At 44.2% G+C, this 17782-nt stretch overlaps 1 protein-coding gene across 3 annotated transcripts in view; it reads left to right on the top strand.

Annotated features, from left to right (window-relative positions):
• ADAMTS7 (ADAM metallopeptidase with thrombospondin type 1 motif 7) overlaps nucleotides 1-17782 on the top strand; it is a 57237-nt gene that overhangs the window by 14261 nt on the left and 25194 nt on the right. For all 3 annotated transcript variants that reach the window (XR_009541621.1, XM_060155198.1, XM_060155190.1), the window contains exons 5-8: nucleotides 2417-2500; nucleotides 2848-2972; nucleotides 6300-6449; nucleotides 7595-7738. Coding sequence is in view for 2 of the 3 variants with exons in the window: in XM_060155198.1 (XP_060011181.1) it covers nucleotides 2417-2500; nucleotides 2848-2972; nucleotides 6300-6449; nucleotides 7595-7738 (503 nt within the window). In the remaining variant the exon portion in view is untranslated. The remainder of the gene's footprint in view (nucleotides 1-2416; nucleotides 2501-2847; nucleotides 2973-6299; nucleotides 6450-7594; nucleotides 7739-17782) is intronic.

Below are 17782 nucleotides of genomic sequence, written 5' to 3'. Positions count from 1 at the left end.
TTACTCCATCTGTAAGGTGGGGATGGTTATGCCTGCCTGAGAAGTAAGAAGGTTAAGTGAGATGAGGCATGTGACGCTCCCAGCATGAGGACTGTGTGTGCTGGGCTCGGTCAGTGTTACTGCTGCTTTTGTGGCTGCTTTAGCGTCTGCCCTTTGGCCCCACAGCCACCTTCAGGACAGCTCACTCCTCTTCACCAGGGCCTCCTGCAGGTTCCAATCTGTCAGTGGCCTCTCTGTGCCAGACCCAGGTCCGAGCCCGGGAGCTCAGGTGGGTCTCTTCCAAGCATAGCAAGAGAGGTCCCCCCCACCCAACTTTGCGCCCTCAATTCTATTCATGTCCTCGGAGGTCACAGGCCCTTTTTGAGTGGCTCATGTCATACTGTCAGCTCATTGGGAGCTTGTGGTCACCTGTAACCCCCAGATCTTACTCTCATGAATACTGCCCACCCTGGCTTGCTCTCCAGGCCTGCACCAGAGCAGGGCTTGTCTTCTCTAGGTATTGTTTATCCAGACAACCACACTGACCTCAGGCCATAAACAGACACTCATTGGTTGATCTGGTCAACAAGTAATGACTCTGCCACCCTCCAGTCCCTCCCAGCATCTGTTTCACCTCCATACTTGTTGGGGGACGGTGAGAGGTGTTATATATGCTGGGGGTGGGGCTTTGTGGTGACAGGAAGCTGTCCCAGCGCTAACTCAGGATATGGGCTGGGCTAGTTGTTGGGACAGGTCTTAGCAGACCCTCAGGGGCTCCTCTGGGCTCCACCTGCATGTCGACTAGGAGAGACTTGTTCTTTTAATCTGACTCTCTCCGGGGTACTCTTTTCATTTTTCACTGTTTTTTTTTTTTTAATGAAATAACGCGTTGGAAAAACTTAGCAAGTGCTCAAGATTCATTCATTCCACAACTGTTTCTTGAGTCCATCATGTGCCAGGTACTGGACAGATCACTGGGGCTGTAAGAGGGAGTCCACACAGACGTTGCCCTCATGGAGCTTATGGTGTGGAATGGGAGAGAGACGTTAATGAAGCCGTCACCCTGATGAATATGAAGGTGTGATGGAGGGGGTACTAGGAAGGACAAGTTCATGGTGGTTTGGGAGTGTCGGGTAGAATAAAGCTCCCCAAAAGACATGATGGAGGGGTGAGAGCTCAGAGAGGGTGAGAGATAACTTGGGAAGGTGTTCCAGGCTGAGGGCACAGCATCTGCAAAGGCCCTGTGGTAGGAAGGATCATGGGATTCTGAGAGAAAGCCAACGTGGTTGGAGACAGGAGTGAGGGGGTTTGAGGAGGGGAGTGAGGCCATAGAGGTGGGCAGGGGCCAGACCACACAGGCCTGTATGCCGCACAGGCCTGTATGCCTTATGTGTGGGTAGTGAAGACCCACTCATTGCTTTAAGCAAGGGCATAGGGTGATTGGGTTTGCATTTCAGAGACAGATGACTGGGGTGCAAGGCTGCAGGTGGGCTAGAGGACAGAATTTAGGAGGCAGAACTGGCTGATGTGGTGGAAGAAGGCAGTGCAGAGGGGCTCCCAGCTCCAGCACGTGCATGGAGGGCACAGAGACACGTTGCCTCGCTGTCTTCACCGTTCCTGACCTTGGGCTCTGACAGTGTAATTCATCCCCATTATCAGGGGCTTTTTGCCCTCTTAACAGTGTGTGTTTTGTCCATTCCTATTTGAATATTATTTTTCTTGATGGAATTGCTAGAAGCCAACTCACAACTGGTGTGTCCTGACATCTCTGCCTGCTGGGACCTTGACAACTGTCCCCAGCTGTGGACTGGCCCCTTTCTTGTTCTGAGGGAGCTTTAAAAGAGCAGATAGCTTTAACCCCCATTTCCCAGCACCTTGGCACACTGTCCATCTTTGGGGATGGCCTTCTGTCTTGGGGCTGAGTGTGGAGCCGCCCTTGTAGCTATGGGGGCCTCTGAGAGGCACACACACCTGCCCTCGTGGCCCCATGGCTCTCAGCCCCAGGGAAGATGGGCCTCTGCCTGCCTCCACCCCTCCCCCAGGCCGTGCCCAGGTCACGCCTCAAGGGAGGGCTCACTCCTGGGATGCTGGCCCTGGTGTCCTCAGGGCAGGAGGGGGCTGCAGGGCTGTCCTAGCCAGGGCAGGTTAGGGCCCTGAGATGGGCCAACAAGCCAGCATTTGGAGGTGTGAGCTGGGGAATAGGATCCCAAACTGGTGCTCAGGAATGGCCGGGGGCCGGGAGGCCCTCTCGTCCTCCCCAGGTTCTGCTGTTGCTGGCTGGGGAAGTGTGTGTACAGGTGTGGGCACGTTCATGTATGGGATGCATGCACTGGTGAGCTCCCCATTGTGTGAGCTTGGGTGTGCACCCCTTGAGGTGGGCAGAGGCTGCCCATATCCTGTATCCAAGGTGACAGCCTGACCCTTATCTCTTGGGCAGGTGGCCGGCCTGTTTCATGACCCCAGCATCGGGAACCCCATCCACATCACCGTTGTGCGCTTGGTCCTGCTGGAAGATGAGGAGGTGAGAAGTCACGTGGCCCCACACTGCCCCCTGGGGATGGGCATCGTCTGCCAGGGTCCTCCTTCCACTTGCCTGAGCTGCCTCATGTGGAAGGGCACAGCGAGGGCCTCCTTGGCCCAAGCAGTGTCATCTGTCACCCCCAGTCCCTGGCTGACCCTCTCTTAGGTCCCGTCTGGCACGTGCCTGTAGGCAGGGTTGTCAGACTGGAGGCTGGACTGGGGGCCTGCCTGCTTGTCTTCCCACTGCCACCTCTGGGCCTCTGTCTCCCGCCTTCATGTGAAGGAGAATTTGGCCTGACCCTTCAGAGCTCAGGGATAGGCTTGAGTGGCCACGCTCTCTGCCCCCAGGAGGACCTAAAGATCACTCACCACGCAGACAACACCCTGAGGAGCTTCTGCAAGTGGCAGAAAAATATCAACATGAAAAGGGACGCCCACCCGCTGCACCACGACACCGCCATCCTGCTCACCAGGTACCGCCACTGTGAGGGGCTGGGCCGTGGGTGTGGCCGGTAGAGCTTGCGTGGGCGGGAGGTGCTACCTGACCCTCAGGGTGGGCAGACACAGCCCTGCTCTCAGGGAGCCTCATTTTGAGGAGGGTTTTCACACCTTTGACCCAAGACTGGATTCCAGCAGTACTGGGGCAGATCTTTTTATTTTGGAATGAATGTGCATTCCATGCAGTTGTCAGAAATAATACAGGGAAGTACCATCTATACTTCATCCAGTTCCCCACAGTGGTAACATCTGGCATAACTGTAGTTATATCCCAAGCAGGAAATTGACGGTGATATGATCCACAGACTTACACAGGTTTCATTAGTTTTACATGCACTTACTTGTTTGGTGTGTGTGTGTGTGTGTGTGTGTGTGTGTGTGTGTGTGTGTGTGTGTGTGTGTGTGTGTGTGTGTGTGTGTGTGTGTGTGTGTGTGTGTGTGTGTGTGTGTGTGTGTGTGTGTGTGTGTGTGTGTGTATTAAGTCCTATGCAATTTTATCACATGTGTAAATTTCTGTATCCACTGCCACAGTCTAGATATAGAATGGTTCTATTAGAAGGATCTCTTGTGCGACTCCTTTATAACCAGAAATTCTTACACACCACCCCCCTTCAACATGACCCCAACCTCTGACAACTCTTTATCTGTTCAGAGGCAGTGTTTTTTTTTTGGTTTTTTTTTTTTAACATCTTTATTGGGGTATAATTGCTTTACAATGGTGTGTTAGTTTCTGCTTTATAACAAAGTGAATCATTAAACATATACATATGTTCCCATATCTCTTCCCTCTTGCGTCTCCCTCCCTCCCACCCTCCCTATCCCACCCCTCCAGGCGGTCACAAAGCACCGAGCTGATCTTGTGCTATGCGGCTGCTTCCCACTAGCTATCTACCTTACGTTTGTTAGTGTATATGTCCATGCCTCTCTCTCGCTTTGTCACAGCTCACCCTTCCCCCTCCCTATATCCTCAAGTCCGTTCTCCAGTAGGTCTGTATCTTTATTCCTGTCTTACCCCTAGGTTCTTCATGACATTTTTTTTTTCTTAAGTTCCATATATATGTGTTAGCATACGGTATTTGTTTTTCTCTTTCTGACTTACTTCACTCTGTATGACAGACTCTAGGTCTATCCACCTCATTACAAATAGCTCAATTTCATTTCTTTTTATGGCTGAGTAATATTCCATTGTATATATGTGCCACATCTTCTTTATCCATTCATCCGATGATGGACACTTAGGTTGTTTCCATCTCCAGGCTATTGTAAACAGAGCTGCAATGAACATTTTGGTACATGACTCTTTTAGAATTTTGGTTTTCTCAGGGTATATGCCCAGTAGTGGGATTGCTGGGTCATATGGTAGTTCTATTTGTAGTTTTTTAAGGAACCTCCATACTGTTCTTCACAGTGGCTGAACCAATTCACATTCCCACCAGCAGTGCAAGAGTGTTCCCTTTTCTCCACACCCTCTCCAGTATTTATTGTTTCTAGATTTTTTGATGATGGCCATTCTGACTGGTGTGAGATGATATCTCATTGTAGTTTTGATTTGCATTTCTCTAATGATTAATGATGTTGAGCATTCTTTCACGTGTTTGTTGGCAGTCTGTATATCTTCTTTGGAGAAACGTCTATTTAGGTCTTCTGCCCATTTTTGGACTGGGTTGTTTGTTTTTTTGTTATTGAGCTGCATGAGCTGCTTGTAAATTTTGGAAATTAATCCTTTGTCAGTTGCTTCATTCTGAGGGTTGTCTTTTGGTCTTGTTTATGGTTTCCTTTGCTGTGCAAAAGCTTTTAAGTTTCCTTAGGTCCCATTTGTTTATTTTTGTTTTTATTTCCATTTGTCTAGGAGGTGGGTCAAAAAGGATCTTGCTGGGATTTATGTCATAGCGTGTTCTGCCTATGTTTTCCTCTAAGAGTTTGATAGTTTCTGGCCTTACATTTAGGTCTTTAATCCATTTTGAGCTTATTTTTGTGTATGGTGTTAGGGAGTGATCTAATCTCATACTTTTACATGTACCTGTCCAGTTTTCCCAGCACCACTTAATTGAAGAGGCTGTCCTTTCTCCACTGTACATTCCTGCCTCCTTTATCAAAGATAAGGTGACCCCATGTGCGTGGGTTTATCTCTGGGCTTTCTATCCTGTTCCATTGATCTATCTTTCTGTTTTTGTGCCAGTACAATACTGCCTTGATTACTGTAGCTTTGTAGTATAGTCTGAAGTCAGGGAGCCTGATTCTTCCAGCTCCGTTTTTTGTTCTCAAGATTGCTTTGGCTATTCGGGGTCTTTTGTGTTTCCATACAAATTGTGAAATTTTTTGTTCTAGTTCTGTGGAAAATGCCAGTGGTAGTTTGATAGGGATTGCATTGAATCTATAGATTGCTTTGGGTAGTAGAGTCATTTTCACAATGTTGATTCTTCCAATCCAAGAACATGGTATATCTCTCTCCATCTATTTGTATCATCTTTAATGTCTTTCATCAGTGTCTTATAATTTTCTGCATACAGGTCTTTTGTCTCCTTAGGTAGGTTTATTCCTAGATATTTTATTCTTTTTGTTGCAGTGGTAAATGGGAGTGTTTTCTTGATTTCACTTTCAGAGTTTTCATCATTAGTGTATAGGAATGCCAGAGATTTCTGTGCATTAATTTTGTATCCTGCTACTTTACCAAATTCATTGATTAGCTCTAGTAGTTTTCTGGTAGCATCTTTAGGATTCTCTATGTATAGTATCATGTCATCTGCAAACAGTGACAGCTTTACTTCTTCTTTTCTGATTTGGATTCCTTTTATTTCCTTTTCTTCTCTGATTGCTGTGGCTGAAACTTCCAAAACTATGTTGAATAAGAGTGGTGAGAGTGGGCAACCTTGTCTTGTTCCTGATCTTAGTGGAATTGCTTTCAGTTTTTCACCATTGAGGATGATGTTGGCTGTGGGCTTGTCATATATGGCCTTTATTATGTTGAGGAAAGTTCCCTCTATGAGAGGCAGTGTTTTTGAACTTGAGGTGGAGTTATTTCCCTTTTCTGAGCTCCGGCAGCTCCTGTCGGCACCCTCGCTGGGGTAGTAACCCAAATTGTGCATGGGTCTACTCCCCAGGCCCAGATAAGTGTCCTGGGTGAACGAGGGCACCTGCTTCCCAAATGGCTCCTGCGCTGGTCTCGGAGCGATGGCAGGGACATCCTTTTCACTCCCAACCTCCCTCAGTGTCAGCAGGGGCCCCTGCCTAGCCCCGTCAGCTTGGGTGGGCCTGGCTTCTGGCCAAGTCAACCTGAGGACCCCTTCTCTCTGCATGTGCAGGAAGGACCTGTGTGCCGCCATGAACCAGCCCTGCGAGACCCTGGGCCTGTCCCACGTGGCCGGCATGTGCCAGCCTCACCGCAGCTGCAGCATCAATGAGGACACGGGCCTGCCCCTGGCCTTCACCGTGGCCCACGAGCTCGGGCACAGGTACCCTGCCAACCCCACTGCCACACTAAGAGCCCGACCTCACCTCCCAACCTGTGGGCACCAGACAGCCAAGCCGATGGCCCACACAATCCCAGGGAAGGGAGCCCTGCCTTGAGGAATGAGCCCAGCCTGACCACATTGCTATCCCTGGCACTGTCCCCACCCCACAAACAGGCCGCTTCCCTGTTAGGAGAGGGGTGAGTCTTATTTGAAGTGGGGTTGAGATGGGCCAGAAAGTCACCATAGGCCTTTGTCCCTCCCTGTTGCCCTCAGTGCTTTGCATTTCTTACTCTTAGTCCCTGCCAACCCCCTGTTCCTAATCGCTCTGTGACCCTAGGCAAGTTCCCTGCCCTCTCTGGGCCTCTGTGTGTTCCCTGTTCATTGAGGGGGTTGGATTCAGTGATGTCCAAGGCTCCCTCTGTTGGACACCTCCACATGAGGCTATTATGCCTAGGCATGGCCCGTACCCTTGGCCCTCTGTGCCCAGACAGTTTAGCTGTGAATATGGCAGTCTTAGATCTCTGGGAGCCAATGAGGGCAGGCTCACAGAGAGCTCTGTTGGTCCGAGGTGTTGGGTCATCCCTGAGGGTTGAGAGAGAGAGTGTTTCTCACAGTGCTTAGTATGGTGCCTGGCACATAGTAAGTGCTCAGCAAAGGTAATTTTTCTCATGTCTTTCCCAAGGATTGTCTTGAGACTTTTCCTGTGGTGCAGGAGCTCAGACTCTCTAACTCCACTGCACAGCCTTGGGACAGGACTTGAGGGGTGGCAGGAACTCTGTCAGACTGTTCTTGGCACCAGTGAGGTTGCAGGGGCCACAGTGGGCCCCACACATGACACCTGGCTTGCCGTTGTTGGCCAGCTCATTGCAGGAGCCGGGCTGCCCCGTGTCCCTGGTGCTTAGTTCAGGCTCAGGCTGGTGCACCTGGCAGAGGGCCCTGTGGGACACTAGTTAGCACACCCACGTTTTACCTTAAGGAAACTGAGTCTCAGAGATGGGATATGACTTTCCCCAGGCCACACAGTGGTTTGGTGGCAGAGCCAGGCCTGGGAGCCAGGACCCAGCACCTTGCAGACCTCTGAGGGAGGGGCGGCCTGGTGGCTTCCCACCAGCTCACTCGCCCCTGGGGCCTGTGCTCTCACACAGTTTTGGCATTCAGCATGACGGAAGCGGCAATGACTGTGAACCCGTTGGGAAACGGCCTTTCATCATGTCTCCACAGCTCCTGTACGACGCTGCGCCTCTCACCTGGTCCCGCTGCAGCCGCGAGTACATCACCAGGTTCCTTGAGTAAGTCCCTCCCCGAGCCCTGGGCCTTGTCTGAGCCCCTGAGGTCAGGGTGTGACTGGGGAGATGCAGACAGCACCTTGGAGGATAAGCAGGAGTTCACAGACGTATAGAAGGGAGAAGAGTGGTATTCCTGGTAGAAGAGGCATGGGCAAAGGCACGAGGACATGAGCAGTGTGGGATAATTTTCAGGGAACGGCAGGATATTAAGTGATGCTACAGGAGCCAAAGCAGAATAGGAAAGGAAGCTGGAGGAGGTACAGGGCTGGCCATGTGACCAGAAGGGTCCAGTGAAAAGCAGGGAAGCAAGTGCCCTTAAAGGCAATGAAATATAAAGCTTTTCCTTTCTTTTGTGTCCTCTTGATTTGATATGTTATATTTTTATTTGCTAGTTAATGTTCTAAGTAAAGACAAACTTAAAAATTTAAATGATTAGCAGAAGTTTTTTTTTTTTAATTGAGGTGTAGTTGATGGTACCGTATTATATAAGTTTCAGGTGTACAACAGTGATTCACAATTTTTAAAGTTATATTCCATTTATAGTCATAAAATATTGGCTATATTTCCTGTGCTGTGCAATATATCCTTGTAGTTTATTTATTTTGTACATAGTAGTTTGTACTTCTTAATCCCCTGTCCCTATCTTGCCCCTCCTCCCTTCCCTCTTCCCACTGGTAACCACTAGTTTGTTCTCTGTATCTGATTCTTTTTTGTTGTATTCACTAGTTTGTTTTATTTTTTAGATTCCTCATATGAGTGATATCATACAGTATTTGTCTTTCTTTGTCTGACTTATTTCTCTAAGCATTATATTCTTCAAGTCCATCCATGTTGCTGCAAATGGCATTATTTCATTCTTTTTTATGGCTGAGTAGTATTCCATTGTATATATATACCACATCTTCTTTATCCATTCATCTGTTGATGGACACTTAGGTTGTTTCTGTATCTTGGCTGTTGTAAACAATGCTGCTGTGAACATTGGTTTGCATGTATCTTTTCAAATTAGTGTTTTCATTTTTTTCTCATAGGTACCCAGGAGTGGAATTTCTGGGTCACATGGTAGTTCTGCTTTTCTTTTTTGGAGCCATACTGTTTTCCACAGTGGCTGTACCAATTTACATTCCCACCAACAGTGTACAAGGGTTCTCTTTTCTCCATGTCTATACCAGCATTTGTTATTTGTGTTCTTTTTGATGATAGACATTCTGACAGGTGCGAGGTGATATCTCATAGTTTTGATTTGCATTTCTCTGATGATTAATGATGTTCAGCATCTTTTCAAGTGCCTGTTGGGCATCTGTATGTCTTCTTTGGAAAAATGTTCAGGTCTTTGGCCCATTTTTTAATCTGGTTATTTTTTTTGATGTTGAGTTGTATGAGCTGTTTAAATACTTTGGATATTAACTCCTTGTCAGTCGTATCTTGCAAATATTTTCTCCCATTCAGTAGGTTGTCTCTTCATTTTGTTGATAGTTTCCTTCACTGTGCAATAGCTTTTAAGTCTAATTAGGTCCCATTTGTTTATTTTTATTTCCTTTGCTTTAGGAGATGGATCCAAAAAAATATTGCTACAATTTATGTCAAAGAGCGTTCTGCCTGTGTTTTCTTCTGGGATTTTTATGGTTTCCGGTATTATGTTTAGGTCCTTAATCCATTTTGACTTTATTTTTTGTATATGGTTTGAGAAAAATGTTCTAATTTCATTTTTTTACATGTAGCTGTCCAGTTTTCCCAGCACCACTTATTGAAGAGATTGTCTTTTCTCCATTGTATATTCTTGCCTCCTTTGTCGTAGATTAATTGACCATAAGTGTGTGGGTTTATTTCTAGGCTGCCTATTCTGTTCCATTGCTCTGTGTGTCTGTTTTTGTGCCAGTACCATACTGTTTTTTTTAATGTTATTAAAGTATAGTTGATTTAAAGTGTGTTCATTTCTGCTGTACAGCAAAGTGATTCAGATATATATATATATATATATATATATATAAAATATTCTTTTTCATATTCTTTTCTCTTATGGTTTATCATAGGATATTGAATATAGTTCCCTGTGCTATACAATAGGACCTTGTTGTTTATCCATTTTATATGTAATAATTTGCATCTGCTAATCCCAAACTCCCAATCTTTCCCTCCCCATGGCCCCTCCCCCTTGGCAACCACAAGTCTGTTCTCCATGTCTGTGAGTTTGTTTCTGTTTTGTAGATATGTTCATTTGTGTTGTATTTTAGATTCCCCATATAAGTGGTATCATATGGTATTTGTCTTTCTTTTCCTGACTTACTTTGCTTAGTATAATAATCTCTAGGTACATCCATGTTGCTACAAATGGCATTATTTCATTTATTTGTTTATTTTTGCTTTTATTTCTATTACCTTGGAGACTGACCTAAGAAAACATTGGTATAATTTATGTCAGAGAATGTTTTACCTATGTTCTCTTCTAGGAGTTTTATGGTGTCATGTCTTATATTTCAGTATTTAAGCCATTTTGAGTTTATTTTTGTGTATGGGGAGAAGGTGCGTCTAATTTCGTTGATTTGCATGTGGCCGTCCAACTTTTCCAACAACACTTGCTGAAGAGACTGTCTTTTCCCCATTGTATACTCTTGCCTCCTTTGTTGCAGATTAACTGAACTTAGGTGTGTGGGTTTATTTCTGGGCTCTCTTTTCTGTTCCACTGATCCATATGTCTGTTTTTGTGCCAGTACCACGCTTTTTTGATTACTGTAGCTTTGTAGTATTTTCTGGAGCCTGGGAGGGTTATGCTTCCAGCTTTGTTCCTTTTTTTTTTTTTTTTTAAGATTTTCTTTTTTTTTTTTGATGTGGACCATTTTTAAAGTCTTCATTGAATTTGTTACAATATTGCTTCTGTTTTGTGTTCTGCTTTTTTGGCCGCGAGGCATGTGGGATCTTAACTCCCCACCCCGCACCCCCTACTTTGGAAGGCGAAGTCTTAACCACTAGACCACCAGGGAAGTCCCTTCAGCTTTGTTCTTTTTCCTCAGGATTGCTTTGGCAATTTTGGGTCATTTATGGTTCCACATCAGTTTTGGGATTTTTTGTTCTAGTTCTGTGAAGAATGTCATGGGTAATTTGATAAGTATCACATTAAATCTGTAGATTGCTTTGGGTATTAGGCTGGCCATTTTAACAATATTCTTCCAATCCAAGAGCATGGGCTGCCTTTCATTTCTTTGAATCATCTTCAATTTCCTTTACTAATGTTTTGTAGTTTTTTCATCATATAAGTCTTTCACCTCCTTGGTGAGGTTTATTCCTAAGTATTTTATTTTTTTGATGTGGTTTTAAAAGGAATTGTTTGTTTACATTCCCGTTTTGATATTTCATTGTTAGTGTAAAGAAATGCCATCAATTTCTGTATGTTAGTCTTGTATCCTGCTACCTTGCTGAATTCGTTTATCAGTTCTAGTAGTTTTTGTGTGGAGTCTTTTGGGTTTTCTATATACAATATCATGTCATCTGCGGATAATGACAGATTTACCTCTTCCCTCTGAATTTGAGTACCTTTTATTTATTTTTCTTGTCTGATTGCTGTGGCTAGGACTTCCAGTACTATATTGAATGGAAGTGGTGAGAGTAGATATCCTTGTCCTGTTCCAGATTTTAGTGGCAAGGCTTTCACCTTTTCACCATTGAGTATTATATTGGCTGTGGGTTTGTCATAAATATCTTTTATTATGTCGAGATATGTTCCTTCTATACCCACTTTTGCAAGGGTTTTTTTTTTATCATGAATGGATGTTGAATTTTATCAAATGCTTTTTCTGCATCTATTGAGATGATCATGTGGTTTTTGTCTTTTGTTGATGTGGTGTATCACATTAGTTGATTTGCATATGTTGAAACATCACTGTGACCCTGGGTTGAATCCAACTTGGTTCTGGTGTATGGCATTTTTTGTGTGTTGTTGGTTTTGGTTTGCTAATATTTTGTTGAGAATTTTTGCATCTATATTCATCAAAGATACTGGCCTGTAATTTCTTTTTTGGTAGTGTGTTTGTCTGGTTTTGGTATCAGGATGATGGTGGCTCATAGAATGTCTTTGGGAGTTTTTCCTCCTCTTCAGTCTTTTGGAAGAGTTTGAGAAGGATCGGTATAAGTTCTTCTTTGTGTGTTTGGTAGAATTTGCCTATGAAACCATCTGGTCCTGGGCTTTTGTTTGTAGGGAGTTTTTTCTGTTTGTTTTTTTATTCCAGATTACAGATGCTATTTCACTTCTAGTGATTGGTCTGTTCAAGTTATCTATTTCTTCTTGATTTAGTTTTGGTGAGCTGTATGTTTCTAGAAAGTTGTCCATTTCTTCTAGGTTGTCGAATATGTTGGCATATAATAGTTCATCATATTCGCTCATGGTTTTTTATATCTCTGCAGTATCAGTTGTGATTTCTCCTCTTTCATTTCTTATTCTGTTTATTTGGGTCTTCTCTCTTTTCTTCTTGGTGAGCCTGGCCAGAGGTTTGTCAATTTTGCTTACCCTTTCAAAGAACCAGATCTTGGTTTTATTGATTTTTTTCTATTGTTTTTTAAATCTGTTTTATTTATTTCCTCTCTAATCTTTATTATTTCCTTCCTTCTGTTGACTTTAGATTTTGTTTGTTCTTCTTTTCCTAATTCTTTTAGATGGTTCAGTTGTTTATTTGAGATTTTTCTTGTTTCTTAAAGAAGACCTGTATCGCTATGAACTTCCCTCTAAGGATTGCTTTGGCTGCATCCCATAGATTTTTGTATGGTTGTGTTCTCATTGTCATTTGCTTCAAGGTATTTTTTTATTTCTTCTTTGATTTCATTGTTGACCCATTGGTTTTTTTAGTAGCATGTTGTTTATTCTCCTGGTAATTGTGGTTTTAAAAAATTAATTAGTTTATTTATTTTTGGCTGTGTTGGGTCCTCATTGCTGCACTGGGCTTTCTCTTGTTGCGGTGAGCCGAGGTTACTCTTTGTTGCGCTACACGGGCTTGTCATTGCAGTGGCTTCTCTTGTTGCGGAGCACAGGCTCTAGGCACGCAGGCTTCAGTAGTTGTGGCTCACAGGCTCTAGAGTGCAGGCTCAGTAGTTGTGGCACGTGGGCTTAGTTGCTCCGCAGCATGTGGGATCTTCCTGGAGCAGGGCTCGAACCCGTGTCCCCTGCTTTGGCAGGCGTATTCTTAACCACTGTGCCACCAGGGGAGCCCTTTGTAATTGTTTTTTCTTGTTTCTTTTTCTGTGGTTGATTTCTAGTTTTATGCCGTTGTGGTAAGAAAAGATGCTTGAAATAATTTCTATACTCTTAAATTTTTTGAGGATGGTTTTGTGCCCTAGTATGTGGTCTGTCCTAGAGAATGTTCCATATGCACTTGAAAAGAACGTGTATTCTGCTTTTTTTGGATATAATGTCCTGAAAATATGAATTAAGTCTAACTGTTCTGTTGTATCATTTAGAATCTCTGTTGCCTTATTGATTTTCCATCTTGAAGATCTATCCATTGATGCGAGTGGGGTGTTAAGGTCTCCTACTATTCTTGTGTTCCCATCAATTTCTTCCTTTACATCTGTTAGTATTTGGGTACTCCTGTATTGGGTGCATATATGTTGGCAAGTGTAATATCACCTCCTTGTATTAATCCTTTTATCATTATATAGTGTCCTTCTTTATCTTTCTTTACAGCCTTTGTGTTTTTTAATATTTATTTTTTTACTGACGTATAATTGATTTACAATGTGTTAGTTCAGATGTACAGCAAAGTGATTCAGATATATATATATACACACACACACCACATCTTCTTTATCCATTCATCTGTCGATGGACATTCAGGTTGCTTCTGTGTCTTGTTTATAGCCTTTGTTTTAAAGTCTATTTTGTCTGGTATGAGTGTTGTGACCCCTACTTTCTTGACATTTCCTTTTGCATGAAGGAATATCTTTGTCCATCCCCTCACTTTCAATCTATGTGTGTCCTTTGCCCTAAAGTGGGTCTCTTGTAGACAGCATATTGTAGGCTCTTGTTTTATAATCCAGTCTGCTGCTCTGTGTCTTTTGATTGGAGCATTTAGTCCATTGACATTTAAGGTAATTATTGACAGATATGTATTTATTGCCATTTTAAACCTTGTTTTTCCATTGATTTTATATTTCTTCTTTGTCCCTTTCTTTTGCTTTTTGTTTTTCCTTTTGTGGTTTGATGATTTTCTTTTGTATTATACTTCTTTTTGGTTCTCTTCTTTTTGGTTTTTGTGAATCTGTTGTGTGTTTTTGATTTGTGGTCACTCTGTTCTTCAAGTATGTTATCCCCTTCCTATATCTACTTGTTTTAGACTGGTAGTCATGTAGGCTCAAACACATTCTAGGAAAAAACCCTACATTTTCTGACTCTCCTCACCCACATTTTATGATTTTGATGTCCTCTTTTACATCTTCATGTTCATCCTTTTATTGTTAATTGTGGTTATCATCTCTTTCACAGAAATTTTTTGATTTCTTTTTAAATCTATGTACTGACTTATTTAAGTGATTTACTTTCCAATTGTGATTTTCTCTTTCTTAGAAGTCTTCTTTCTATTTAGAGAAGACCTTTCAATATTTTCTTTATGATAGGTTTAGTATTGCTATATTCTTCTAGTTTTTGCTTGTGATAATTGAAAATTTTAAAAATGATAATTTTGCTGGGTAGGGTATACTAGATTGCAGATTTTTCCCTTTCAGGACTTCCAGTATATCTTGCCACTCTCTTCTGGCCTGCAACGTTTCTGTAGAGAAATAAGCCGATGCCTTATGGGGGTTCTTTTGTAATTAACTCTTTTTTTTTAACATCTTTATTGGAGTATAATTGCTTTACAATGGTGTGTTAGTTTCTTCTTTTTAACAAAGTGAATCAGCTATACATATATCCCCATATCTCTTCCCTCTTGCGTCTCCCTCCCTCCCACCCTCCCTATCCCACCCCTCCAGGTGGTCACAAAGCACTGAGCTGATCTCCCTGTGCTATGCAGCTGCTTCCCACTACCCATCTACTTTACGTTTGGTAGTGTATATATGTCCATGCCACTCTCTCACTTTGTCCCAGCTTACCCTTCCCCCTCCCCAACTCTTTTTCTCTTGATGCTTTTAGAATCCTCTCTTTAACTTTTAATTATAATATATCTTGGTGTGGGTCTGTTTGGGTTCATCTTGTTTGGAACCCTCTGTGCTTTCTGTACCTGGATATCTACTTCCTTCTTTAGGTTTGGGAAGTTTTCAGCCATAATTTCTTAATACATTTTCAATCCCCTTTTCTCTTTCTTCTCCTTCTGGGAGCCATATTATACGTAGATTGGCATTATCCCATAGGTGTCTTATTTTCAGAACTTGGTGTCTGTTAGACTGAAGAGATCTGTTTCATTGTTCTTTCAGGGCAATTCTCTTGACCTTTTAATTGGGAGCGGTTCCTCTGCTTCTTTATTTTACTTATATTTCTCTTGCTCTGAGTTTAGGAGAAACAGTTATCTACTGTGGTCTTGAAGGGCTGTTTTTGTGTGGGAGTGGCCCTGTGTAGCCTCTGTGGGTTTAATAAGTTTTTGGTGCAAGGGCGGTTTTTAGTATGAATGCCCACCACCTCTTTCCTCAGTGTATGCTGGCCATTATCCCCTTGATAGTAGGTGTGACTAGAGCCTGCATTGGATGTTGAGCAAGGCCTTCCTTTTTGCTCTGTGGTTGTCACTGCCTTGTCTAACTGTCCCCTAGTTGTTGGAATAGAAGCCCCCAGATCCGTTTCTGAGCTGAGGTGTAAGGTAGGCAGGACTGGAGCATTCCCACTGGGAGAGGAGCCCCTGAGTGTTCCTCCGCCAGAGCCATCCACTGGTGTGCATGCTCTGTTGTGTCACCTGTTGTGCGGGATCACAAAGTCCACTGTTGTCGGCACTGCCCTTGGCCCCGCCTCAAACATGGGAATGACATCAATAAACCCTGGTGTTTCTCAGGCGTTGTTTTCACAAGGCCACTAGTGCAGATCCACTGAAGTCAGGTCCCAGGACTGCAGTAGTCATGCACCTGGACTTGCTGTGAGAGTGAGGCAGCTCAGATCCTGGCCTGGCCCAGCCCCTGCATGCAAGTGCCCACAAAGCCCACAGCTCCTAAGGCCAGACCCGTCCCAGCCGCAGGAGCACCCATTGTCTGCTCAGATGTCCCACAAGTGCTGAATTTACAAAGCTGGCAGCAGAGGTGTACATCTGCAGTTCACACAGCTGGGGAAAGATTTCAGCCCTGCTTCATAAGTCATGCGGTCACTGGGGCTCAGTTGTGATTTCAGCCCCACCTCTGCACATGGGCAACCCACTGGCACCTGCTCCTGGAGCCCGCCAAGGCAGTGGCTGGCATGGGAGCCCACCAAGGCTGTGGCTGGGGTGTGTGGGCCCACCCAGGCGGCAGCTGGGGCATGGAGAAAGAGGCTGCTATGGCGGCCCCACCCCTCCCTTTGCTCACCACTCAACAATGGTGCATCGCTTCTATGGCAGGCCCGGGCTTCTTCTGCAAACAGCCCTGGTTGCAGCCATACCACATTCCAGCCCCTTCAGGCTGTCTCCACACAGGCAACACCAGTCCTCTCTCCAGGTCTCCTCTAAACCCCAATTTTCAGCACTGAGACCCCTCCTGTACCAGCAGATTCTTGTCTCAGGCTGCAGCATGCAGGGTGGTGGCGTGGACTGTCTGTGCAGGTCTCTCTCTGTTCTGCCTGCCGCAAACCAGTTGTTTTGCTCTTCTCCAAGCCTCTGTAGCTCCCTTTCTGTCTCAGTTGATCTCCCAGTGAGGGGGCTTCCCAGGGTGCAGGAACCTTTCCTCTTTTACCTCTCTCTCCCAGGGGCGCAGGTCCCATCCTGCTTCCTTCCCCCCCCTTTCATCCTGCCCAGTTATGTGAAGGTGTTTCCTGTCCTTTCAGGTGTTTGAGGTCTTCTGCTAGTGTTTAGTAGGTATTCTGTGAGAATTGTTCCATTTGTAGATGTATTTTTGATGTATTTGGGGGAGGAGGTGAGTTTTACATCCTTCTACTCTGCCATCTTGATTCCTCTCCCAGTACCATACTATTTTGATTACTGTAGCTTTGTAGTATAGTCTGAAGTTAGGGAGCATGAAATCTCCAGCTCTGTTCTTTCTCAAGATTATTTTGGCTATTCGAGGTCTTTGTGTTTCCATACAGATTCTAAAATTATTCTAGTTCTGTGAAACATGCCATTGGTATTTTGGTAGGGATTGCATTGAATCTGTAGATTGCCTTGGGTAGTATGGTCATTTTAACAATATTGATTCTTCCAATCCATGAACATGGTGTGTCTTTGCATCTGTTTATGTCATCTTCAATTTCTTTCATCAGTGTCTTACAGTTTTCTGGGTACAGGTCTTTTACCTCCTTAGGTAGGTTCATTCCTAGGTATTTTATTCTTTTCAATGCGATGGTCAATTGGATTGTTTCCTTAATTTTCTTTCTGATAATTCACTGTTAGTGTATAGAAATGCAGCAGATTTCTGTATGTTAATTTTGTATCTTGCGGGACTTCCCTGGTGGCGCAGTGGTTAAGAATCTGCCTGGCAATGCAGGGGACACAGGTTCGAGCCCTGCTCCGGGAAGATCCCACATGCCATGGAGCAACTAAGCCTGTGCGCCACAACTAGTGAGTCTGCGTTCTAGAGCCCGCGGGCCACAACTACTGAAGCCCACGCACCTAGAACCTGCGCTCTGCAACAAGAGAAACTACTGCAGTGAGAAGCCCACGCACTGCAACAAAGAGTAGCCCCCGCTCGCCACAACTAGAGAAAGCCTGTGCACAGCAACGAAGAACCAACACAACCAAAAATAAATAAATAAATTCATTTAAAAAAAAATTTTCTATCTTGCCACTTTACCGAATTCGTTGATGAGTTCTAGTGGTTTTTTGGTGGCATCTTCAGGATTTTTCTATGTATAGTGTCATGTCATCTGAAAATAGTGACAATTTTACTTATTCCTTTTCAATTTGGATTCCTTTTCTTGTCTGATTGCTGTGGCTAGGGCTTCCAATACGATGTTGAATA

This window comes from Lagenorhynchus albirostris, chromosome 1 (assembly GCF_949774975.1).
Source record: "Lagenorhynchus albirostris chromosome 1, mLagAlb1.1, whole genome shotgun sequence".
Taxonomy (NCBI): Eukaryota; Metazoa; Chordata; class Mammalia; order Artiodactyla; family Delphinidae; genus Lagenorhynchus; species Lagenorhynchus albirostris.
Note: the sequence above shows the minus strand (reverse complement) of the source record. Positions and strands in the feature narration are given on the sequence as shown.